At 39.5% G+C, this 25,909-nt stretch overlaps 1 protein-coding gene across 4 annotated transcripts in view; it reads right to left on the bottom strand.

Moving 5' to 3' along the window:
* The window catches only part of FAM135A (family with sequence similarity 135 member A), a 141,715-nt gene that overhangs the window by 6,997 nt on the left and 108,809 nt on the right, over positions 1-25,909 (bottom strand). For 3 of the 4 annotated variants that reach the window (XM_090034664.1, XM_090034657.1, XM_090034660.1), the window contains 4 exons: positions 23,531-23,622; positions 22,096-22,193; positions 11,336-11,487; positions 9,061-9,171 (listed from right to left, as the gene is read on the bottom strand). In XM_090034664.1, the coding sequence (XP_089890790.1) occupies positions 9,061-9,171; positions 11,336-11,487; positions 22,096-22,193; positions 23,531-23,622 (453 nt within the window). The remainder of the gene's footprint in view (positions 1-9,060; positions 9,172-11,335; positions 11,488-22,095; positions 22,194-23,530; positions 23,623-25,909) is intronic. The other variant, XR_016440409.1, reaches the window with a different exon arrangement.

The raw sequence follows: 25,909 nt of genomic DNA, 5'->3' as shown, positions 1-25,909 counted from the left end.
AACTGCCTGGCCTCTCCAACAGGCTGTCAGGGATCAGTGGTTCTTCCCAGTATTCCTACAGTGGTGGTGGCAGCTCTTCCTGTTGCTGCTGCCACCGTAGGAACAGAGGATATTCCTGGTGTTCCCTCAGGGGCTGTGGAAGCAGGAAGAGCTGCAATCACCCCCTTGAGAAGAGTGGCTTTTCCCACTTTTCCTAAGCATGGGTGGCAGCACTGAGGTCTTCTATCATAAGAAAAGTGGCTCCTCCTGCTGCACTCCATAGCATGTCTTCAACAGGTCACTGCAACTGAGTTAACTGCTATGGACCCAGGTGCTCTCCCTCCCCCACCACTCTCATCAGCACTACAAAACAGTATTGCAAAAAAGGTCCTTTTTGAAAGAGGTACTATATTTTGTGGTGATTTCATCATCCTTGTAGTGCTACAAATAGCTTGAATGGCTAAACACTCACTTTCTGTAGTGCTACAATGGCATACATAGTGCTACAAATGTAACACTTGACCATGCCTCAGGAGGACTTCTTTATATCCTTATAACTTTCAGACCCTCAAGAGGCAGCTTTCTTAGCAACAGTCTCTCTTTTTGTTCCATGTTTCCTCTTTGCTTACACCGACTCATCTTTTTGAGGGAGCTGGTTATCATCCAATTAAATTAGGGGCCCTTCTCTACAAAATTCTGCCCCTTCACCCTTCATTGGGATACACATTCCAAAAACTTTTTGCTACTTGGACTTAAGGAAATTCTAAGCCTCTTCCACACTCAGATCTCTGAGCTCTTCAGATCAGTTGATGCTACTGGTTGCCCTCATTTCTCAAAATTCAATCTTTGAAATAAACAGGTCTGTATTTAACATTTTCTGTTCTATCTTTCCACTTAAATCATATCAACTTGGGATCTCTCAATCTGAGTTCGTTTTCTATAACTAGTTCTTCTATGTCTTTGTGCTTATGAAAAAGAAGTCTAAAATAGTATCACTTCATGCTGGTTCTGTAACTATAGGGTGAAAAAAATCTGCCAGCGATTACAATCCATGCATAGCAGGACCCCACCTTTATTAGAAACATTTGTTTTCCATTCTACATCTTGGAAGGAAGTCTGCCATAATAATTCTTAGTATTGAAGTCTCAAACTTTTTTTTGATGTAAAGCTTTTCTTATCATTCTTGCTAGTCTGAAGCCCAGATCTGTTAGTTTCCAAGTTACTCAGGTGAAATCCATCTATCAAGAATGCCATGACTTCTTACCCCACAAATATCCCCAAACCTTCCACATAAAACCAATCCTTGAACCCTTTGTTTGTCTTCATTTTCTTGCAACATATTTGCTCACTTTTTCTGAGGATCAAACGAATTACACTGAAGATTACCTACTCATTATTACACAGAGCTGGGGAATCTTCTGCCACATATAAAAAAGAATTCCAGATAGCTTTACAGTATTGGAATGATGCTATAGCCATGATGGTCCAGGAGATATGAGGGGCAAGGATTTTTGTGGGCTATCTTTTATTGGAACAATAAATAATAAGCTAAATAAATAATTTCAGCTGGTTCAATAAAAGACATTACCCACAAAAATCCCTGCTATTCAGCTTTATATAATTTCTTTTTCTTTTTATTGAAAATAATAAAGAATAACAATCCATTTCAGCTTCATTAGTCAATTACATCATTCTTCAACATAGTTGCCTAGCCAGTCATTCACCATTTTCTATTCCAGGTGTTGGCAATTCCTACCTAAGTACAGTATTTTGCATTTGCCCATCTTGAAAATCAACGGATGCAATTTAAAAATGACACGTGGAAAGTAATGACTGCACAAATACATGATGGGGAAAAACTGTCTAGGCAGCAGGTCTGCAGAAAAGGATCTTGTGGATACTACTATGATCCAGTGGATCACAAACTGGACACAAGTTAACAATGTCATATTACTGTAAAAAAAGCAAACTAATAGGTGTAATCAGGAGTGTCATATGTAACAGCCCTGGCACACATTCACTTAATGGCATTACGGAATCTGATCCACAATCCCAATAATGCTGCCTGTCATGCCACACTTGCATGGCAAGACATGTGATTTTGGGATTACGAATCAGATCCCAATCATGCTACTACTACTTACCAGTGTAGGAAGAGTGTGGGATCATGATCTTGGGCTTCCGCTGCACTGGCAAGTTGCAAGGCAGGTACCCACAGCCTGACATGAGCTTGTACAGTATAGTGCAGCACTGGGACCTTAGAGATCATTTGAGAACCCACTCCCGATTAGCTGCAAGTTCCAGCCTCTAGACCACACCAGGGCCAGTTCAGGGCCCCAGTTACTCACTTATTATCACTGTTCATTGCAACTCCAGTACATTGACCATACAGCCATGGTCATTCTGTGGAAATGGAGATTTATCTTTTCTCAGTGCATGACTGGACTAGGAGGGTGCAATCCTTCTAGCTGGTAAAAACCTCTTGTAAAGCTGCCACTGACTGAGCAACGAAGACAGGGCTGATGCACCATAGGCCAAGGAGTTGGCTTCTGGCACATCCTGGCTTGTTTTCAGTGGTCAAGCAGCAGAAAGCAGAGAGGGGTTTGGAACAGAAGGGCACCCCGATGGCATGCAAGCACCCTTGAAATGTGTGTCAAGGCATGCCCAAGCTGCATTTGGGGTTGAGGCATGGCATATGTCAATTCCAGTCATGGGACCCACGGCTCAGTTCACATGGATAGCAAATCTTGTGTGTAGCACAGTTGCACACACTAGGACCCCAGGATCAAGGAAAGGTTCCCATCATTCTTGTTGTTTATAAAAATGATTTCTGTTGTTTGAAGAACTGCCTGAAGTTGGTGTAATACATCAGGGTATTGGACACGGTCTTTTAAACTGTCCTAGGATCTTGACTATCATGGAGTCTAGTATAGCTCCTATGAATTCCACGCATTGCATCAGCATTAAAAACGATTTTCCTCATGTTGACCTGTAGGTCCAGACATTTGTACAGTCGGAGAACAGTCCGCATGAAATCCACAAGTTCCTGAGGACTCTTTCCCTGACATGCAACTCCATATAGGTACGTTGATAATTATTTTCCTTATAAATGCAGCTGCCTGGGATAATTCCTAACCTGTGATTTGGTGGTTAGAACATTCTGCTTGGAAATCAGAGAGATTCGGCTCAATCCCTCTGCAGGAGAGGGACCTAGAACTCATGTCTGTCCCTTCCATGGCAACCTCAGCTGCTCAATTATTGGGGCCAAAACACAAGAATGGCTCCCCACTTCATTTTTCCCAAGACTTATGCCAGTTTAAATGCATGCATAGTCAAGTAGCCATGAGCAAGTATATAGCCTACTGCACACGCTTGGTTTAAGTGCTTATATTTACACATCTACACTGCAGGATAATAGAATTGCAAACTGTGCATGAGTACCAAAAACATCATTAATGCAGCTGAGTAAGTGCCATGTAGGCACACACAGTATAATGGAATTCCATCCCTGGGGTTTTGTCTTAACTTAGTTTCAGGTTTAGTATGATTTTATTTATTTATTTGTTTTACAATTTTACATGCACCCAAAGAACACAAAGTAGATGTTAAGGGCTGGGGCTCTCAAACAGAAGATTTTTTTGCTGTGGAATGGACCTTTTTAGGGATGTTTGATACCTGTAGTCATGATGAGCATCACTTCATTATTTATGCTGCCCTGAATAAAGATGCTGTATCAACAGAGTCCAAAACAACTTACCAAAGACACCTTTACTGTCCACTGACCTTTCTTAGGTAGTGTAAGACCTTTCTTAGGTACTGTTCTCTTTGAATAGAGTCAATGCATTTTTTTATACTTGAGAAAAATAATACTGTACCAAAGCACCTCATGATTTGAGACATTAAACTGCAAGCTTGCGGACAAATCATTTTTATGACCCAAGATATAATTGTATCGAGTCAAACAAGATTTATATATTACCCAAGAACTTACCAAGAAAGTGGGAACCCCAGAATCTGTCACTGAAATTACTATAACCATGAATACAAGTACATTTAAAACGCTCCAAATTCCACTTCCGGCTACAGACAGCCCCCACTGGGGCTCTTCAAAATCACCACAACCATGTGGCAGCATGCTTTACAGCCAGGGGGAGTGACAGAGAGTTGCTTAGTGCTGTTGCTCTATTCCTGCTCCTAAACAGGAGGAGAAAGGGGAACAGCAGAGCAGACAGCCAATGAGCGCTCTCCTGTGTGCTCAGCTTCCAGCCCCCCATTTCTGGAAACCAAGAGACATGTAAGGAATCATTATCTCCAGCCTCCCACTAGAACCAGGACACCAGAGTCCTCATCCCCCTCCTATTAGAAGTGGGAGACCAGAGGCAGAGAGACACTCAGGGATTTCTGGTTTCCAAATCAAGGGTTGGAGAGAAAGATTCCTTGCATGCATCTCAGGTTCTAGAGATTGTCACAGACCACTAAGGAGAGCACTCATCTGCTGCTCACTCCATTCTCCCTCTCCCCCCCCTGTGGGCGATATGGGGAGGAGGGCAGAGCTCTGTGAGATGCCAAAGGGCTGAGCAACCTCCTGTCACATAACACTTGAGCATGCACACAGAACGTGAAGTGTTTCAAAGAAGTTGCTACTCCATCCTGGGTCTATTTTAGAGCACTTCTGCCATTTTTAGAGTGATTCATTGGGTGTATATATTTGTCTGCTTGTCTTCTGAAGTGCTTCAAATGTCTGTCTAGGGCCCACATGACATTGCATTGATCATCTCACTCACTCTCTCTGTCTGCTTCCAGACAATATTTATCTTCAGCCCAAGAGTCTTTCAAGCTTTAGCTTCCATAAAAAGTGCAATTTATTTTTAATTTTCTATTAAACATCAACTGGTCAATTAACTAATTTTTTTCCTCTTCAAATACATTTTTAAATAGACCATATAATTTTTAATTGATTCATTTTTCCTCTTTCAATTTATTCTGAAAAATAAACAATATGTTTTTATTTTACATGGAAAAGGTAAGGCTACAATTTAAGATTCTATTTATATTAAGCACAGAATTAATGTTTCTGTTTTTACATTTTTGTGTCTAAAAGGTAGAACAGAATCTGCCTCAAGGTATGAGTGACATGTTGAGGCTGCCTCTAATAATAGTGGCTACTTGCCTATCAAGTGTCTACTGTGAACTGCAGAATTAATGACAATGAACTGTGTTTTGACTATTTTTAAATACCCACAACTGTGACATAAAAAAGTACAACTGAACTCACACACAAACCATACACAGTGATTTAAAGCATGGCAGAATTTGTTAATGACATAATTTAAGAAATTATTCAGTTTAAGAAAGGTGCTTGCTATTTTATCAACTGCTATTTATACATTGCTAACCTGTTACAATTTACTATGTCAGGCTGCCTTAGTAATTTCTTAATTTTCACAATATGATTGAAATATCCAAAAAGCTTTCAAGTTATATAAGTGATAATTATAACACTAATCTTGCACATGATAAAATCCTACAATTAAGTCTCTCATGAATATTCTATGGTGTTATGATTTTATAGTCATGGAAAAAGCATGTGCATTTATTATAAATCTGTATTTATTCAACTAAGTATATTTGTATTTACTCTTAACTAGAAGTATCACACAAAGTATTTATTCATTTATTCTAATTTGGAAAGCAGGTATTGTCAACAGTAGTCACCCTTTCAGAGCACAGTTTTATCTAAGGCTGTCCTCATTTCACAGAAAAAGCCTACCCAATTAAAGAAAATCATGCCAATTCCTCCTCTCCTCAAGTACCTATTCAGTTTAGCACTATCAGTTTCCACAGATGACCGTTAACATAGCATGAATATAGCTAATGAGCTAATAGCGGATATAGCCATGAAACAATTACATCTACCAAACTTTACCTCCAAACTGGATAATAAATCCAGTGCTGCCCATACATGACAATACTGTCACTTCCCTCACAAAAAAAAAAATATTTGTTTTACTTTTCATTCAGGTTTAAATTATTATCACATACATTTCTGTTCATTATTGTGCTTATTTGAAGGTGGAAAATATACATAGTTTTTATTTTTAGGATGGTTCTCTTACTAACCTTGGCAAATTTGATAGTCTAGTCAAAGCTGCACAAATGCAGCAGGTTTGAAACTATCCTGATGTCTCAAATGACCACGGTGTGAACTCTGCCAGATACTTCTTTGGCACAATATTGGAAGTAACAAGGCAAAGAGGCAAATAATAAACCCTGCAATTAAGATTAAGCAAGAAAGACCGGACTGGAAAGAGCTCATTAAAAAGCCTCAATTTAAGGTTTAATTACTAACAAAATGATTGGTAAACCATGAATATTATAAAGAAGGGGGCACATATAGTCTTAGTCATATTAATTACTGAATTACAGAATCCTGTATAGTTTATGATTTCTATATTGTAAGAGTATTCTTATGTGAAGTTTTCTTAAGTTGAGAGACAAATACAAAGACGGATAGCTTTGCTAATGCAACTATAAAGTAAGGAAAGAAAAGCAGGTGACTGACAAGGAGACATTTCTGACCAATGGGGGAAAAGGATGAAAAAAAAAAAATCTTCCTTTGTCAGAAACTGAACTTTCTAAAGGACATATGTTCCAAAGTTCATAAATTTTGTTTAACTGCCACTGTTCAAAATCACTGAAGAAATGGTTTAAAGCCATTTCTCAAGAGTCTCAAAAACGCAAAGAAATTGAAGAGCCCATCAGGAATTTTGCCCTTTGGGTCCCAGTCCAAAGAACTAGAAAGAACTGAAAGGACCGACGCAGTAACATAACTGAAAAATTGTCAAGGATGGATAGCAAGTAGTAGAGCATGCTGGCTCTCTCTATGCTGGTGAAAATAATTCAGTTTAAGTAAATTATAGAGGACTGAGAATAAATTAGCTCAAGAAGTGAAGAACTATATAAGACGACCTATAGTAAAAATATGAACTTAGACAAAGCACAGACCACTGAGAACCTACACTGTGTGCTGTTTTGTACTGTTTATCTACCAATTACCGAATCCACTTCAAGGTTGTTTGTTCTCACTAAAGCTCTGTACTGACCAAGAAACACTTACCTTAGGAACTGCCTTTCAGAATGATAGTTTCATTCAATCAGGATACTTCAGCTGATGGCACACTTCACAAGGTCTGAGGATAAATCTTTCCCAGCTAAGAGCTTGAGAACAAGCATCCACTGGAGTGTAGTGAGAAACTGAGTCTTGCTATCTTCATAAAATCATGTTATTAAGTAATTGATGGGATCTTTTGAATTCATCCAAATTTTTACTTTTATTCAGGAGCTGCTAAACTTCAGGAGTGCAATGCCACACTCCTTTTAAGAACAATACATACATATAAAGAGGACCTAGATATTATGGTGATGGATGCTTTAAAAATAAATCTAATAAAACACATTAGGTTTTTTGGAAGCTATATAATAATTATTCATAACAAAGAAAAATCTTGGCAGGGAACTTAAAAATATGAAAAGAAAAAGTTCTAAGTAACTATTTTTTCAGCAAAAAAGATGAAAAGCTTGATTATACTAGACCAGTGATTCTCAACCAAAGTGATGGGAGTCCCACCAGGTCCTTTGAGAAGTGCCACAAGGTGTGAGGAGACAAGCTAAGCAGATACATGCAGGCTCAGGCTTGTCTCTGCCTGAATGATCCCCCACCCCAAACCCTTCTGTAAGGAGGCAAGCACTGTAATATATATATTAGTTTTTGAAATTGGATGCCACTCAATTCACAGAAGTTATGGAGGGGTGCCTCGAGTCCAGTGAGAAGTGCCTCAAGTCCAAAAACATTTGAGAACCACTCTACTAGACAAAGGAAGGTTCTCAAATCAATCAATCAATCATGAGACTAGGGAGATCTGCCCAATGTTCTTCAAACTGAAAGCACCTATAGATCTCTGAACTATCACTTGACTCAGAGAATGAATACTATTTTTTCATTTCAACACCTTTTGCCTTTTCCTGCTCATTTCATAGGTTTCTCTGTGGCTGGACTTACATCTAGGAGAACAGCAGTTGGACAGATCAACATTCTCCCATCCATGCTTTCTCTTTGATCTTCTCCCTGCCATGTCTGAGACCAACTCCCCCAGAAAGTCAGATCTCTGACTGCTTTGATGGAGAAGCAGCCTTCTGCTACAATCACTTAAACACCTCTGCCTCAACACAGTGGCATACATTCAGCAATATCTATCTGATGATTCCTCATCAACTTTATAATGCCTAACTGTGAATAAGCCACAGGTGATAACATTTTAGGGCATCTACATGGTGCAAAATAGCCACCTAGTGAGACACACTAACTAGCTGTGAACATGCTTGCTCTGGAACTAATTTGCAAAGCAGAGCTTACTAGCCCACACACAGTACCACTTGTGGCTATACTACTTCCTACTTGGAATCTAGCCTGTGCACAGCAACTGCATTGTATCTTAGTATGATACTGGCCTAGATATCTTCAATCAACACCTAAACTTATTATCATCTACTGGCACATGTCAAAACACAAGAAAAAGAAATGGAGACAAGCGTGTGAATGATAACATGGGGACAGCTGGAAGGCTAGTAAAAGATTTTAATTAATTTAACTTTAAGTGTACTTTGCTAAAAGTTGGAGTTTTATTACATCAATCATCTCCACCTGGAACGGTCTCATTGTAGAAATTTTACAACAGAAGTTTAAAGTTTGAAAAGCACTCGATCTAAATAATCAAATAGCTCTACATGTGGAAAAACACGAGTAGTTCTAAGTCTTGATCCAACCTCCATGAAGCTACTGACCAAGTGTGAGAGTGCAAATCTACATATGGCTTGGCTGGCTGTACCAATCACAGCTTCAAGTTCTTTAATGCTAGTTCTGCAATAGTCTTCTTCCTACCTCAGTGTAACTAAATGTCTGACATGTTGCCTATGTAGTTTATTACTTCAAGAAACAATAAACTGTTTCTAGAAAAATTAGAAAATAAAAAGGAAATGGAAGTATTCAATAACATGCTAGCAGCTAACACGAGCAAAGCTTACCTGTTTTTTTACTAAGTTTGTACAAGAAGGTTTGCCGGGGGTCTGAATGATCTCGACACGTCAGTTGTAATAAAGAACCCGACTTTTTCCACTTCTGCATAAACCAGAGACCTGTATTGTTAGGTACAACATAAGTACAGTTCCACAATACAATCATCACTAAACATCAGTTAAGTGTGTAGTTTACTGTCCATACATTCAGTTCCCCCGATTCAGTTATTTAGCAGTGTCAGTATTATCAAGTCCAAAATCATTTTATATTTATTTCAGCTACTATTTCATCCTAATGGATTTAATGATAGAAGAATGTAGTCCTTTGTTTTCAATAAGTACATATTCTTAATGATAGGAAATACATTCTTTTACCAGAAAATCAGAATATGTCCTTAAATATTAACCACATGGTAATATGCAGACACAGGGTAGTCTCAAAAGCTGCTGCTCCAAGCTGTCACAAAGTAACAGCTAGCAGGTCCCCCTCCCCTTTAAAACCACTTAAAGGGAACCTTTGTCTAAGCTAGGGGCACAGAAAGTCTGACCTGTGGACCAGATAGAGCCCACAGCGGACTCCATTTCCCAGCAGCTCCTGCCCATGTCACTGCAGCCAGTTTTTCTGAACACCCTAGCAGCAGCAATGCCATGACAGTGCAGGGCCAGTGTTTCCATGGAGACCGGCCCCAGCAGCACCAGCAGGGTATGCAGCTATTCCAGGGCTGGGATCTTGTGATGGTGGCAGCATGGTCTGGAGCTGGGGCAGAACTGCAATCCGGTGCCCGCCTGCCCCAGGCAGGGATGCGCAGGCAGCAGATCATGGCTGTACTCTAGCTCTAGATCATGCTGTCACCACTGCAAGATCCCAGCCCTAGTCTTGGAGCAGCTCCCCTTCCAGCTGCACTGCCCTGCTAATGCTGCTGGGGCTGCTCTTAATGAACCCTGCCCCAATGCTGTCACAGCCCTGCCATTGCTTGGGGTTGCCATGGAAACTGGCTGCAATGATGCAGGCAGGGGCTGCTGGGAAATCGAGTCTGGCCACCAGCCAGACCCACCATTTTGCCCACCCCTGGGTCTAAGCCCATATTTTTATATTTTAAAAAAGTTTCAAACATTGTAACTTTGAGATATATAATGTTTGAAAGAGTAAAGTATACAATTTCTTTGTGATTTATGTCAAAATTTTCTCCATAACAGGGCATAATATACACTGAGGATTACATATCATACTCTGCGTGCCAAATGTAGAAAGTCCAAGCAATTTCACTGATTTGTTTACTCCAGGAAATTTGAAACCCTTACCAGGCAATTTGGGTGGTAAGGTGCGATAGGGTGCCCACAGTGTCTCATGTATTCAGCTTCCCATGCTTCAAAATAGTGATTGGGGTGCTTGTTCAACAACCTTTACTTAAAGCACCCCAGCTGCCATTTTGAAGAGTAGGGACACTGAATACACATGATGCCGAAGCTGCTGGAGCATGCCAATTAGGAAATGTTAATCAAGTCAGTTCTGACATATCTTAATTCAGTGTTTGGCACGTGTGTAGGTGCCCTTTAATTTTAGGCAAATAATTCATGACAAACTTCACTTCTTCCTTTTCACTAACTGTACACAAGCCATCATATAGTTTTCTTAATTATGCTATTAGAAATTACTGCAGAATAATTTGTGTTGTTTACCAAACACATCCAACACAGAATATTTGAACCCTGGTGTTTAGATTTAATGGATGCAAGAGTCATAAAGGGTTTGATTATATTGTACAAGGCTGAATTGTACTGAAACACACTGTACTGGCCCTGTGCACACTGGTTCACTGGATGAGAGAGCTGGAAGGGACCTCACAAGACATCTAGTTCAGCATCCTGCTCAATTCAGGATCATCCTTGACTAAGCTATCCCAGCCAAGTGTCTGCTCTTGAAAATTTTAAGGGATGGAGATTCCATAACCTCTCTAAGTAGTCTAGTTCAATGTTTCACCACCCTCATAATAAGAAAGTGATAGTACATATGAATGAATCTCTATTTTTTTTTTGCAAATATCTTAACATAAAAACTGGCTCAAGCACATTAGTATACTCCCATATGTATGCTCAGGCACTACAATAAGGTTTCCCTCTGCTCACAAGATCAGACCAACAATACATCTGGTTCTTATAATTCAAGGAACAGAAAGACCTGCATACTCCTTTTTAATTAACAATTTACTGGAAAAGATGTTGAGCCATTCTCCCCCTAAATGAATTTGTTCTAAAAATATACCATTGAAAATAACATTTTTACCTGTATTAACAAGAGCACTGCTGTTGTACAGGGTACCAAGATGTGGTCCAGACAGAGACAGGAAAGTGTGAAGCTTGGTGAGGTAATATTTAAACCGAGGTCTTGTGAGCACTGAACGGATTATTAAATTGCCCAGCGAATGTCCAATAAAGCTATTTAAAAAGAAAAATAGTAGTATAACATGGAACCTGAAGGGAACTTTTTTAAAGTGAAAAGTGAGAACAGGTGCCAGAGTTAAAAGTCTGAAGGAGCAATGAAAATGCATTTTTAAAATTATTAATAAAAGTACTGATATTTTCTATATTGCCCAATAGTTTAGACAGAAATATTTCAGTCATTCCTTTAGAATTAGTTACCAATAAAAACAATATTTGAGTAGAAGCACAAAGGCAGGCCCTCCACCAAAATGTGTGAAGTATATTGTTTCTGAACTAATTACCATTAGCACCAACTGTTTACTAAATATTAAGTGTGATGCACATGACTCAATAAAACATAATTTTGCCACTTTTGATGGTTGTGAAGTTTAATCGGCTAGATGCATGCTAGTTACCAAGAAAACTTGCAGGGTGCAGGAAGTGCTCCAGTGAGGAAGAAAAGGTTATTTAAACTAATATGGACAAACAATTTAAGCTGGAAGCAACATCATAAGTATGCTTGCTCAGTGGACTGAGCACTAAAGTCAAGTTAGCTACAACAGGAGTACTGTGCGTGTCAGGAGTGCATCAAAACTGATACCTCCTTTGTAGCATAATGTGGTCCTTATCTCACTTGGACCTGCTGGTAATAGTATAATAATAATAATAATGCTAGAGGTCTACCTTGAAAAAATCCATGTAACAGTTTATACATAAAGCGTGTGTGTGTGTGCGGGGGGGGGGGAGGGGACAACTACACATGCACATTTACCACAGTTTAGGTTAGTGCATACAGTAAAATCTCTGTTATTCACCAATCGGAATACCTTATTAACCAGAATTTTGGCACGGCACCAAAAGCAGCAGGATGGACATGGCACCATGCCTCTTTGCCTTCCACTGCGCTCCTGAAAGTGGTGGAATGCATATGGCGCCGCACCGCTTTGCCTCCTGCTGTGCAGGGGGACAAAGCTTGCACACAGTGGCAACTGCCACCCACAAGCCTGTGCTACCGCTGCTCTGTGCGCAGCTGCTGCCGCCCCTCCCACTCTGCAGCCGGCCGGAAACTCCGTGCCTCAGGTAACCAGCACTTCTAGCTTACCAGCACCCCCCATCCGCCACTCGTGCCAGATAACAGGGATTTTACTGCACTAGATCAGAATGTACTTCTTCTATCAGATGCATGTTGCCTCCAGAAAGGTGAAAAGGAGCTCCATTAATGTGGTTTAAATATACCAGTATAGTTTCATGTTTGGGGTTAACTTGCCCCTTAGCTCCCTGCATTCACCTGAAACTCAATCAATGTCTTAACCACAAGTCATCCTTTCTCCTTGCTTCTTGTATTACTATATTCCTAGACAAAAAGCATTAAAATGAATTTAAGTTGCGAATACCCATAAGTAATTTACTGCAAACATTATTTGGTAATCATTCTTTAAAAGAATTATAAGCCCTAGAAATTAGTAGTTTAAATTTAATTTTAAAAATCCACATGTATTAAAAGTATTAAATTGCTGAATTTGGTCAACAAAATCTTAAATCTGACCTAAGTACACATTTCTAAGAACAGCTTACATTTAAAAATGGCATTTTTATTAAAACAGGCACTATCATTTCTTTCTAATATGAAACTGAACAATCTAATTACATAATTTTAGATCAGTGCCTTTAGTAAAATAATGCATCTCTACTGAGATACAGTATATCTTTTGACAACAAACAGCAACAAGGAATTGGGATTATATTTGCCAATTTAAATTTTAAATGAAAAAATATGTTATACACAGTCGCATGAAAAAGATAGTAATAATGTACTTGCCTTTATTGACTTTCTGAAAAATAAAGATTTGAGATAGTGCATATAACCTTACAGACAATTTGTATCACCTAGGTGAGTTAGTTTTTAAAAATAATAGTATCCAAAGTGTAATTCTAATATTGCTAACCAGAGATTCTATGGTTTTCTCTGGCTTCTACCATTCATTTCATTTAGTTAAACAAAGACTATCTACCATCTTAATGGGCGAAAACTATCTGAGGATCCAATATTAACCTAAATTACTGGATCAGACAACCTTAGGCAAATCTGAGTATTCCCTGAGCTACAATGTCTCAAATCTGAAAAAACAAAACCCATTGTTAGGTAGAATCTTTGCACACAAATCAAAGATATTGACAGCTAAAGCTAAAACTTTCACACAGGTATTCAACATGAGCATAAGCTCACCACCTGTACTTCTATAGGAAAAACTGGACCTAAATTCATATTGTTAAAATATAAGGAGTTTCCTGACTTGAAACATTAGGACCTACAACATATTTTAATTCAGCTTTAATATGATTGAAATTCCATTAGAAAAATTAATCTGCCTTAAAAAAAAGTCACTAGAAAATAAACAAACCAAAGCATCTGGAATGAATTGTTTAATTGTACACATCAAAGGGCTAACAGTTTTAGTCCTAATTTTCAGAAAAAAATAATTATCAAATAACCAACCATGTGCATCTCAAAGATGTAAGTGAGCATTACAATAAGCTTTTAATGTGACTAAATAGAAAGTGTTATGAGCCTTTTCTCAAAGATAATATGAACAAAAAGCTTTTTAATGATGTTAGGAACAAATATAAGCCCATCTCACATAGAGAATCAAAGCTGTAACTATGCAACGTGATTTTGAACAGCACATGCGAATATTATAGGCCTTCTGCTCTGCACATAAAACTTCACACATTCAGGAGACTGTATAATTTCTGGTACCATAAACCATATAATAAAAACTACAAATGAGGATTACAACCTAGACCCATTTAGGACCAAAAAAACCACAACACAATGGACCCTCATTTCATGTACATTAATACACAAATAATTTAGTGGAGGTTTGTGTGATTTCATGGTAAATTACTATCATATCCCCATTAGCAGGATGAAAGAATTGCCACAGTAACCCATGGGCTTGACCCAGCATACACCAAAGTCCTTAGACAGGGCCACAGCACTTTGAGAGGTTATGTGATCAGTTATCGAGATTAAGTCTCTTCTAGCTCTTAAAGTTTGCATGCAGAGGTGCTAAATCATGTAGTAACATTCTGAATAGACTGAAGATTGGACATGAGTGATTTTTGGGAGACTATATAGGTCTGAGCAAAACAACAAAGGTAAAGAATGAAATTAATTAAAGGTAAATTCAACAGAATATACCGAATAGCTGTTGATGTGTGCCAAATTTTGGAGTGGAGAAAGGATGAAGATTAGAAGCTAGCAAAGTTATGTTTAAAAGAAGGTTGCATTTGAGAAAGCAGATGGATGATTTAGAAACATGGCTGGAATATATATTTGCCTCAAAAGAAGAAAATGTGTTTTCTTCATGTGCAGCTAAATCTAAGATAAGCCTATTTGTGCTAAAATTCAAATAATAAATTACCAACTCCAATAAAATGCATAGCTAGTCTTTCTGTATAACACAAAGTTAGGCAGGACTACTATGTGCATTTTTCACCCCCCTTAGCAAAGAAAATAGCAAAAGTTAATGTGAGTATATCTAGAGATGTCTATTAGAAAAATGGGTCCTTTTAACAAAAATATTTACCTTTTCCTAGTGTTGTTCTCTAAGAACTGCTGCACATTCATATTACCCTGTAACTGTAGGCAGGCATTAGTGTACTGGAGCTGAACTGTTTTCTGTAGTATTACCTTTTGGGGCAAAGCATATAGCTTCCTTCTTTTTAATTCCAAATGTGAATCTACAGAAGACAGAGCTACTCCAAGTTTCATTCAGTTCCTTAATGCCAGAATCCCCATATGTACACTCTGAAGCAGAAGACAGGGGGTACCATAAAAACAGTACAAGATATTGTGAACAAGTTATAGAAATGTGAATAACAGCTTTTGTTTCTTCAAGTGTTTGCATACCCCTATATCTGCAGATGGCTTTAATAGTGCCCAATGATGTCTCAAAATCCATTTGAAAAGAGTTCAGAACAGTTTAAAAAACTGCATTTGCTCTAAGCATGCCAGCAATGGTGTAATGTTTGAGCAGACATCTCTGGATGACCAAGAAGCTACTCTGCAGATGCCCAATATAAAAAGAAAGTTTTCTGAAAAAACCACCAATGTAATACATGCTTGTGACAGATGCATTGTCTCAAGGTCAACAACAACCAGCTCACCAGTCTGGGCAGTCTGCCCACCTATCTCATCTGCCATGTCTTTGATGTAATGAGTAAGTTGGTTCTAGATGGGAGGCTACACCTTTAATGCCCTAATGACTAGGGAATACTACACGACTCTGACCTTCCCTTATCGTGTCCCATGCCTCACAGATCTTACACTGTCATCAACTCTATGTGCCTCCTTGATGTCGAGCCCTTCGGCTCCTGTCTCTCTGCACCACTTGTGTGCCAAGTTTTCTGGTGTTTAGCTTTCTGTGTTTCTCTCCCAGGCACCTGGTTCTCCACCTTTCTCTGGCACCTGGCTCTATGCACCTGGCTCTCCCCATCCATCACTGGGTTCTGTCCAGATCATGTGCTTTCTCCAAGCACTAATGAGACCTCCAAACCTCCCCTTATAGCCTCATCCCAGTCCTCTGGAATAAACCATAACACAAATACAAGCCCCTGGGCCACAACATAACAATGCTAATGGAGACTGGGTTCTGCCTCTTTAAGAGGGTAAAAATTCTCCCTTAGGACCACGTCTCTTAGCCTTAGGTACCTTAGACTCCTGGATCCTCACTGTTCTTGCAGGCAGCCAAGTAGGCAGCACCTAGTCTCAGGTAGTTCGTTTGTGCAGGGGCTCCTTTCCTTGGCAGTTGCTAGAGAGAGAGCCCCTACTTGCTCCAGCCCTAGATTTATATATCCCCAGTGCCCTGCCCACTCCCAGTCATCTGACCAGCTGCAGGTGTTGGCCAATTATCCTCTTAGGCTGTTGCTCAGGCAACTTGCAGCTGTGGGACTCTGCCCAGCCCTCTGAGCAGCCTGGCCAGGCTGCTTCTGCCCTTTAAAGTAGCAAGCACATTTTGGTGCTCTGCTACAGTGCTGTTGTAGAGAAAGCTAGAAGTCTGTTGCAGATGTTTTATTAGTTTCTTAACTTTCTAATAGTGTCCTGATAATTAACCCGTGAGACAGCCTGTGCCAAGCTTGGATGTCTCTTTATTTTTACAAATGAAACAAATGGACAATGTGATGTCCAGAAACACTTTGTCCTCACTAAGCAAGGCAGCTCAGTGACCAGCAAGTACATGAAGTCTTTTTTCATTTGTATGCTAAGATACAGATTTAAATATTCTTGACTTGAAAGTCAAACATTTTGGAAATGCTCTCACAGAAGTCCTGTCTCTGTGGAAAACCATTAATAGATACCTTACCAGAAGAGCTTGTAGTACACCTAATCTTCTGGCTTAATGGTCACAAAAATGAAACTTCAGCTGACACGTGTTTCACTGAACATGTTACCACTGACTTCTATGGTGCATCATCAGAGCTGATAGAAAGAAGCTTAAGTCCCATGCTGGTGCTGGGTTTCTGGTTGGAGAAGTAAGAGTAGAGTATAATCAGACTTTTAAGAAGTGTGGATTAAAATGCCCTTGAATCATGATGGATAATATCCGATATCACAGAGAAATGAACAGTTAGGGAACAGATGGATAGCCCTGCTTCTTCAAGATGAAACGAGTAGTTCAGAATGTTTTGGATTTCAGTGTGATATAGGCTTTTTCCCCCATGTGGAAAAACTGTCTTCTCTTTAGTGATGTATGTGCTTCTGGTGAGATTTTCCTGATATTAAGCAAGGCATTCAGGACAGCCAGGAAGAGGTTCTGTCTGGATAATCTAGCTACTCAACATCCAAACTGTGAAATGGAGACTGGCAGGGATGGGATGGATACCTATGATATCCATAGGTAGGCTTTTCCAGTGGTAGTCATGGGTGGTTGAAGCAACAACGTGAGCAGACTGGAAAGCCATGACTGCTTCAACCATGGCCTGTACTATTAGAACTACTGTGATTTAGTCCTGTTTCAATCTTAATATCATCCACTGTTCTACACTCTTGGAAGGTAAACAGAACAATTCAGTTTATGATGCAGAAGTTGCAGAGTTTGATTAATTTCTGGCACAGTTGATTAGAGCTATTACTACTTGTTAAAACTACACTGTTGAGATCAGGTAGGATGGCATACCATCTATGCATCACCCATTTTTTAAGCAGAATTGGGGGCAAGACATACATTAGACCTTTCCCCACAGTAACAGGAATCTTTCTACTAAAAAAGTAGGACTGAGGTAGATACCCTGATGACATTTCCTTTTCCTAGGCAACAGGTCTGTATAAGGACACCCGGAGTCTGAATTCTGGCCAACACTAAAGTCTCCTTTAATAACCATCCATGATCATTCCACAACCTCCTGCTGACTTGGTCTGCCAAGCAGTTCTGCACTCGAGCAGTAAACAGAATCTGTCTGTTTAGGATGCAGAAGCTCCAGAGTTTGATGAATTTCTGACATAGCTGACTACAACTATTACCGACTGTTCAGATTATGCTTTTGAGATCAGATAGGAAGGCATACCATCTATGCATACCATCTGGAGCTCTTCACATTCGTTCATACGGAGGGATGAGCTTGTGTCCAAGTCAACTGGACAGACAAACCACCTTAAGGTGGATGTGTCCACATGCCCCAATGTCTAGAATGGTGTAGAACCTATCCTGAATCAGACAGAGGTTCCAGAAGTTCTCTTCACCTAGAAAGAAGCATTGCTCTAGTTTCCTTTCCTATTCTCAAAGTAGTATCAATTTTGTTGCTGAACTCACTGGATTTTGAGACAGGCAGTCTCTCAACGTGGAAATCCAACTTTCATTTATAGGCTCATTTATAGGACAAGTTAGTATCTAACCATTCTTTGTTGCAAAAATATCTTTAGAATGTGACCAAAATGCAACCAATGAAATAATGCTTTGGGCTTTCTGCAAACCCAGGTGAATATTACTTCTGAGGTATGTACTGTGAACATCTAACAAAGAATGTGAATCCCTTCTTCAAATACAAATCCCAACAAAATGTTAATTATGGAGATCAACTGGTTCATTTATGAGCATGGTCAGTTTATATGGATAGATGGCATATTCTGAACAGCAAAGAGGGTCCTCTATAGCATTCCAAGACAATCAGCCAGGAGGGCCCAGAAATCATAGCAAGCAACAGATAGTGAACCGCTTGTTACTGAGAACATAAAAGATTTATACTAGGTCAGACCCAGGTCCATTCAGCCCAATATTCTGCATTTCACCATGGCCCAGAGCAGATGTCAAAGGAAAGAGTATTTATACAGGGACTACATAAAGACTGATCTGTCCCCCATCCCTTTTCCCTAACAGCTTCCTATCACTTAAAGACCTAGAAAGTTCTCATTTGGAAATCACCCCCTTTAATACTTACTGATGGACCTATCCTGAATAGATCTGTCCAATCTGTTTTTGAATATGGTTAAACTGTCAGCATCTACAATATCTTGTTGCAAAGAGTTTCACAAGTTAATTATGTGCTGTGTGAAAAAGAACTTCCTTTTGAGAGTTTGCAACCTACTTCCTAATAATTTCCTTTTGTGTCTCCTAGCTCTGGTATTGTGAGAGATAAATAGCAAATCCCTATATACTTTCCCCACACCATGCAATATTTTATGCATCTCTATCATATCCTCTCTCAGTCTTCTTTTCTCTAAACTTAATATCCTAACCTATTTAGTCTCTCCCTGTACAGAAGCCTCTCTATGCCTTTGATCATCTTTACTGCCCACCTCTGTACCTTTTCTAGGTTTACTATATCCTGTTGGAGATGACAAGGGGCCAGAAATGCAAGCAATATTAATGGTATGGGTATACCATAAATATACAGAGTAAATCCATGTAGTTTTTAATTCCCTTCTTAATAATGCTTAATATTCTATTTGTCATTTTGACAGCTGTTGCGAACTGTGATGATGTTTTCAGAGAACAGCCCACAATAAATCCAACGTCTCATTCCTGAGTAGCATCAACTAGTAAAAAGCTCATCATTGTGTATGTGTATCTTGGATACTTCCACACCTTGCACTTAACACTGAACTTCATCTGTCATTTTGTTGTCCATTCACTCAGTCTTACAAGATCCTTCTCCAGTTCTTCACAGCTGACTGGTTTTTACCATCCTGAATAATTAGGTGTCATCCACAACCTTACCTATCTCACTATTCACCTCCTTTATAAATCATTCAAGGATATTTTAAAAAGCACAAGGCTAAGCACAGTCCCTTGGGGGACCCCTATGCTTACCTTCCTCCCTCCTGAGAGCTGACCATTTACACCTACTCTTTGGTTTCAATCCTTTAGTTAGTTATTGATTGACAAGTAGACCTTGTAGTTGTAATTCCATGACAGCCTAGTTTCATTACGTGACTTTGGTGCAGGACTTGTCAAAAGCTTTCTGAAAGTTCAGAGACACTCTATCAATAGGATCATCTTAATCCATATGGCTTACTGATGTCCTCAAAGAAACAAAGTATATTTGTGAGGCATGATCTTCCTTTATAAAACCAAGTTGACACTTCCTCAGCAAGTCTCATTAATCCACAAGACAGACAAAGCTATTTTTATTACGGCTGCTACCAGTTTCTCAGGAACACAAGTTAGGTTCACTGGTCACAGACACCATTTGATGCTTTGTTTTAAAGACTGATGTCATCCTGGCTATCCCCTAGGCCTTCAGTACAGAGGCTGCTTTTAGTGATAGGTTACATACTAAAGTCAGTAGTTATGCAATTTCAAGTTTGATCTTCTTTAGGATTCCGGGATGAATACCATCCAGGCCTGGTGACTTGCCACTATTTAGTTTATCAGTTTCTTCTATGATCGCCTTTAGATCAAAATTAATTAGTTCTAATGATTTGTACCCTAGAAGGAATGTCCCTGGCATAGGAATCTCTCCATGTCCTCCAAAGTGAAAACTAAAGGAAATAAATAATTTAAACTCTCTGCAATGACCTTATCTTCCTTGAGCAGTCTTTTTTACTCCCCGATTGTCCAATGGCCCCAGCTGAATACCTGGCTCCATTCTTGCTTCTAATGCTTTTTTCCCCCGCTTTCCTTATTATAGTTTTACATTTAGATTGCCAGAGTGTATGATCCTCTATTTTCTTCACTTGGACATGACTTCTATTCGAATGATATCATTTTGTCTTTAATAGCCTCCTTTACTCCATCACTTAACTATACTGACTCTTCCTGGTCCAATTTTTTTTTTTTTTTTTTGGATCTGAGTATGCATTTAATTTGTGCCTCCAGTATAGTATTTTCAAACAGCCCCTGTCCTGCCTGTAAAATTTTGAATGTTTTGCTTCCCTTTTTAATTTCTTTTCAACTAATATGCTCACGTTAGTGTAGGTCTCCTTTTTTAAGTGAAATGCTTCTGTAGTAGATGTCTTTGCTTTTTGTTTTCCTACGTGGCAAAGCAGATTACAATGTGGTTGGTGTTACAGAGTATTTAGGGTACAACTACACCCTGAATATGACTTGGCACTAAATCTTGTGACCCCTCTTTTTGTAGATTCCAGGACTAATTGCTCCAAACAAGTCATTTACCATGTCAAAAATAGTCTCTGTCCCACTCTGAAGTGAGATTTACCTAATATGTGGGGATAATTAAAGTCACCCAGCATTACTGTGTCCTCTGTTTTCACAGCCACTCTAATCTTCCTTAGCATTTCTTGCTCACTGCTATCACCTTAATGAGATGGCTGTTAATATGACTCCAAAACGAAACTCTTCCCATTTAGACAGTGAATTTCTAATCACAGGATTCAATACTACCTCTTATCAGGGAAAATTTCTATCCTATTTGATCCATGCTGTTCTTAATGTAAAGTGACAGTCCTTCACCTGTATGACCTACTTGCTCATTCCTATATAGTTGGTAACTAGGAAGCACAATATCCCATTGACTTTCTTCATTCCAATAAATTTCAGAGATGCCTATTATGTTGCTATAACAATTAAATAGCAGACATTCTAGTTCACTTATCTTATTATCACCTAGTTGCTTACTTTTACGTGCCTGTTTGGCTGGGAATGTGTTTGCTTTAGCTGTTCCTTTGTAGAATTTATATGAGCTCCATCACTCTTCCCTGTCCTCTTTAGGAGAATCTAGAGTTTTTATAACTTTACTCCTAGAGGATGCAGATGTGCTCATCTGCATCTAATAGCGCTGTTGTTCTATCTCCTACACCATAAAATGACATTAAAGCTAAACTGCTGGTTCTGGATTGTAAAGCTGCAGCAGGGCTCTCTAAGTTACTATACTATATTCTGAGAATACCAAGTAGTGATAAAGGGATTTGTTTCCAAGATGCTGGAGCCTTTTAGACTTTTAAACAATGGTAAAGAACTTGAAGCTGCTATACTATTTACACCTTTAAATATGGGGTGTTAAAATATTTTTGGTTGATTTTTAAAACAATCCTCCCCAACTCTTTCTACATTGCCTCTAAGCAATAATCAGCAGCATGACGACTCAAAATAATATTATCTGTATATTTTCTAGAAGATGGTCCTTATTTTACAGAAATAAAATAATATGCAATATAAGTATTACCTGATTTTTGAAATCGTTAGATTGTAAATCTGAATATATTGTATAACTTCATCTAAAAGTCGATCAGTCATGGAATCAAAATCGGCGAAGGTATCATTCTGTTGAAAAGCAAGCAAATATCTAAGTCCCAAATATTCACACTTCCTTTCAGTATGAACTCATATATGATAAAAAACACACATTAATACATATATACAAAAAACATTGACATTAAAATGCAACATTTAATCTGTTTATCCTCATTGTTTGGGCCTTCTCTGGACTGAGGGAATAAACGTGTATTGTTTCATAAGGCTACTTTTTAAATTTGTTTTGGTGTTTTTTAAAATAAATATAACACATTGTCAGCCTAGCCTCTATCATTTCAAAAATATGAAATGTTTATACCAAGTGGTTTATTATAAGACAAGCCAAAGATCCACCAGTAAGTCACTATGCCTCTGAACTGATAATATGAGATAATTTACTATAACGGTACAAAAGAAATTATGAGAATATGAATGAGAGCACACAATTGACCAGGAGACTCTCTATACGCCTAGAGAGGGGTGTTTGTGTCCAAAAGCTTGCAAAGAACAATTTTTTCCAACTACTGAGTTGGTCTAATAAAAGATACCACACATCTACCCAAAGAGCCTTGTCTGCCTATGGCCTTAGAGCAACACAACTACAACCAGCAGTCTGCAAATTATCCCTTTAATTGAAAGGGCTAAAGATTTGTTGTAATCTAAGTTTGCCAGTTAATTATTAACTGAAGTCTATCTACATCATGTAACATAGCTAGGATAAAAGTCACATGAAAGAAACGTTACCAGTACTTTTTCAAGTTAATATAATTTCATAAGCATTCCAAAAGTCACAGAAATGTAATGCAGAGATTATTTGCTACTAATTTATCTTCATAATGTCAATATTGCAATGTGGTAACAAAAGGAGATAAACTCAACCCCTCCAATTATTTGTTCAGATATTGTTCTATAACACATTACCTCATCTTTCTCCACACCCTTGATTCCACTACCAGCAGCCAGGATGTGGAAGGGGTGGGTGAGGTGGTAAAGGCAGGGGAGGGAGTATGGAATAAGGAGAAGGAATCACGGGCGTTTTTCTTATTATCTTAACTGGTGATGCTTGGAAATGAAGAGATTCTGTATTATTTTACTACACAGCTAAATGCTCTGTAGCACTGTATAACTTGTGTAACAGTAACGGTATCACTATGTTTTTAAATCTTAATGTCCTATCAGTGACTATAAAAACCAAAGCATAGATACTAAAAAGGAAATCTCTTGCATAAAACATTTGAAAATAATCAAACATAACTAAATGCAGCAAGAACCTGGGCAAAAATTATCTTTGTGCATTATTGTAACAGTTATTTTAAAATGCTTAAAATGTACTGTTGTACAGATATTCTTTTGTTACTGATAAATACCTGATTCCTCTCAGACATAAGAAAATCTATACGCCCGCCAGGTAGTCCAAGCTCAATGTAAGTCTTCACTAATCTTAAATCAGCGCTGTTTCCTAAAGGAAAAAAAAAAAGGTCAATTGTTTGGTAAGACAAAAGGTATTTTGTAATAAAAAAGGAAAACGTGAGATTATTTGGAGCAACTGTCTGATTTCATAGACATTAGGGCTGGAAGGGACCTCAGAAGATCATCAAGTCCAGCCCCCCACCCAAAGGGCAGGAAGTCAGCTGGGGTCATAGGATCCCAGCAAGATAAGCATCCAATTTGCTCTTGAAGGTGTTCAATATAGGTGCTTGAACCACCTCCGATGGCAGGCTATTCCAGACCTCGGGGGCTTGGACAGTAAAGAAATTCTTCCTTATATCCAGCCTGAAACAGTCTTGCAGTAGTTTATAACCATTCAACCTCATCATCCCTTGGGGCGTTCTGGTGAACAAACGTTCCCCCAGATACTGGTGGTCACCCCAGGTTTTTCCTCCCAAGGTGAAGATCCTTGCATTTTTCAGTGTTAAACACCATCTGGTTCTCATCCGCCCATCTTCTGATGAGATTGAAAAGCCACTGGACATCATCTTTGAAAATTCATGGCTACCAGGACAGGTCCCAGATGATTGGAAAAAAGCAAACATGGTGCTTTCTAGCATACTGTTGGCTCATATTCAGCTTATTGTCCATTGTAACCCCCAGGTCCTTTGCTGCAGAGCTGCTGCCCAGCCAATCAGCCCCCAGCCTGAACTGGTACATGGGATTGTTCCATCCTCAGTGCAGGACTTTGCAGTTGTCCTTGTTGAACCTCATGAGATTCCTTTTGGCCCAATCCTCTAAGTTGTTTAGGTCACTCTGAATCCTAGCCCTACCCTCCAGCATATCTACTACTCCCCACAGGTTGATATCATCTGAAAACTTGCTAAGGTGCACTCTATGCCATCTTCCAGGTTGTTGATGAAGACATTAAACAAAATGAGCCCCAGAACCACCTCCTGGGGCAATCCACTTGATACTGGATGCCAGCTAGACACTGAGCCATTGATTATTACCCTCTGAACCTGATGCTCCAGCCAGTTTTCTATCAACCTTACAGTCCATTCATCCAGTCCATTAGCTTGCCTGTGAAAATGTTGTGGGAGACCATATCAAAAGCCTTGCTAAAATCAAAGTATACCGCATCCACTGATCTCCACACATCCACAAAGCCAGTCATCTCACCATAGAAGAAAATCATGTTGGTCAGGCATGACTTATCCCTGGTGAAAACCCATGCTGACTTTTCCTAATCATCTTTTTCTCCTCCAAGTGCTTAGAAATGGATTCCTTGAGGATCTGCTCCATGATTTTTCCAGGGACTGAGGTGAGGCTGACTGGTCTGTAGTTCCCTGGATCCTCCTTTTCTCCTTTCTTAAATACAGGTACTATGTTTGCCCTTTTCCAATCATCTGGGACCTCTCTTGATCACCATGAGTTTTCAAAGGTGACGGCCAGTGGCTCTGCAATCTCATGAGCCAACTCCCTCAGCACCCTCGGGTGCATCTCATCCAGCCCCATGGGCTTGTATACGTCCAGCTTTTCTAAACAGTCCCTACACCCTGTTCTTTCACCACTGTCAGCTGCTCACCTCCTTCCCAAACTGTGCTGTCTGGTGCAGTAGTCTGGGAGCTGACCTTGCCTGTGAAGACCAAGGTAAGAAAGGCACTGAGCACTTTAGCCTTTTCTACATCCTCTGTCACAAGGTTGCCTCCCCCATTTAGTAAGGGACCCACATTTTCCCTGATCATCCTCTTGCTACCAACTTGTAGAAACCCTTCTTGTTACCCTTCACATCCCTTGCTAGCTGCAACTCCGATTGCGCTTTGGCCTTCCGGGTTTCATCCCTGCATGCCTGAGCAATACTCTTATCCTCTTCCCTAGTTATTTGCCCAAGTTTCCACTTATATGCTTCCTTTTTATTATTTAGTTTACTGAAGAGTTCCCTGCTAAGCCAAGCTGGTCTTCTTCCCTACTTGCTAGCTCTTCCTGTGCATCAGGATGGTTTGTTCCTGCACTCTCAGTAAGGGTTCTTTAAAGTACAGCCAGATCTTCTGGACTCCTCTCCCAGTCAGACTGGCTTTTCAGGGTATCCTCCCCATGAGTTTCCCGAGCGATTCAAAGTCTGCTTTTCTAAAGTCCAGGGTCCTTAGTCTGCTGCTCTCAATCATCCCTTTCCTCAGCATCCTGAGCTCAATCATCTCATGGTCACTGCCGCCCAAGTTGCCATCCACTACTACATTCCCCACCAATTCATCCCTGTTTGTGAGCAGCAAGTCAAGAATAGCATGGCTCCTAGTTGGCCGCTCCAGCACTTGCAC

This window comes from Crocodylus siamensis, chromosome 1 (genome assembly GCF_052110815.1).
Source record: "Crocodylus siamensis isolate JL-2025a chromosome 1, ASM5211081v1, whole genome shotgun sequence".
Classification (NCBI taxonomy): Eukaryota; Metazoa; Chordata; order Crocodylia; family Crocodylidae; genus Crocodylus; species Crocodylus siamensis.
The sequence above is the reverse complement of the archived record's forward strand: the minus strand, read 5'-3'. Positions and strand labels throughout refer to the sequence as shown.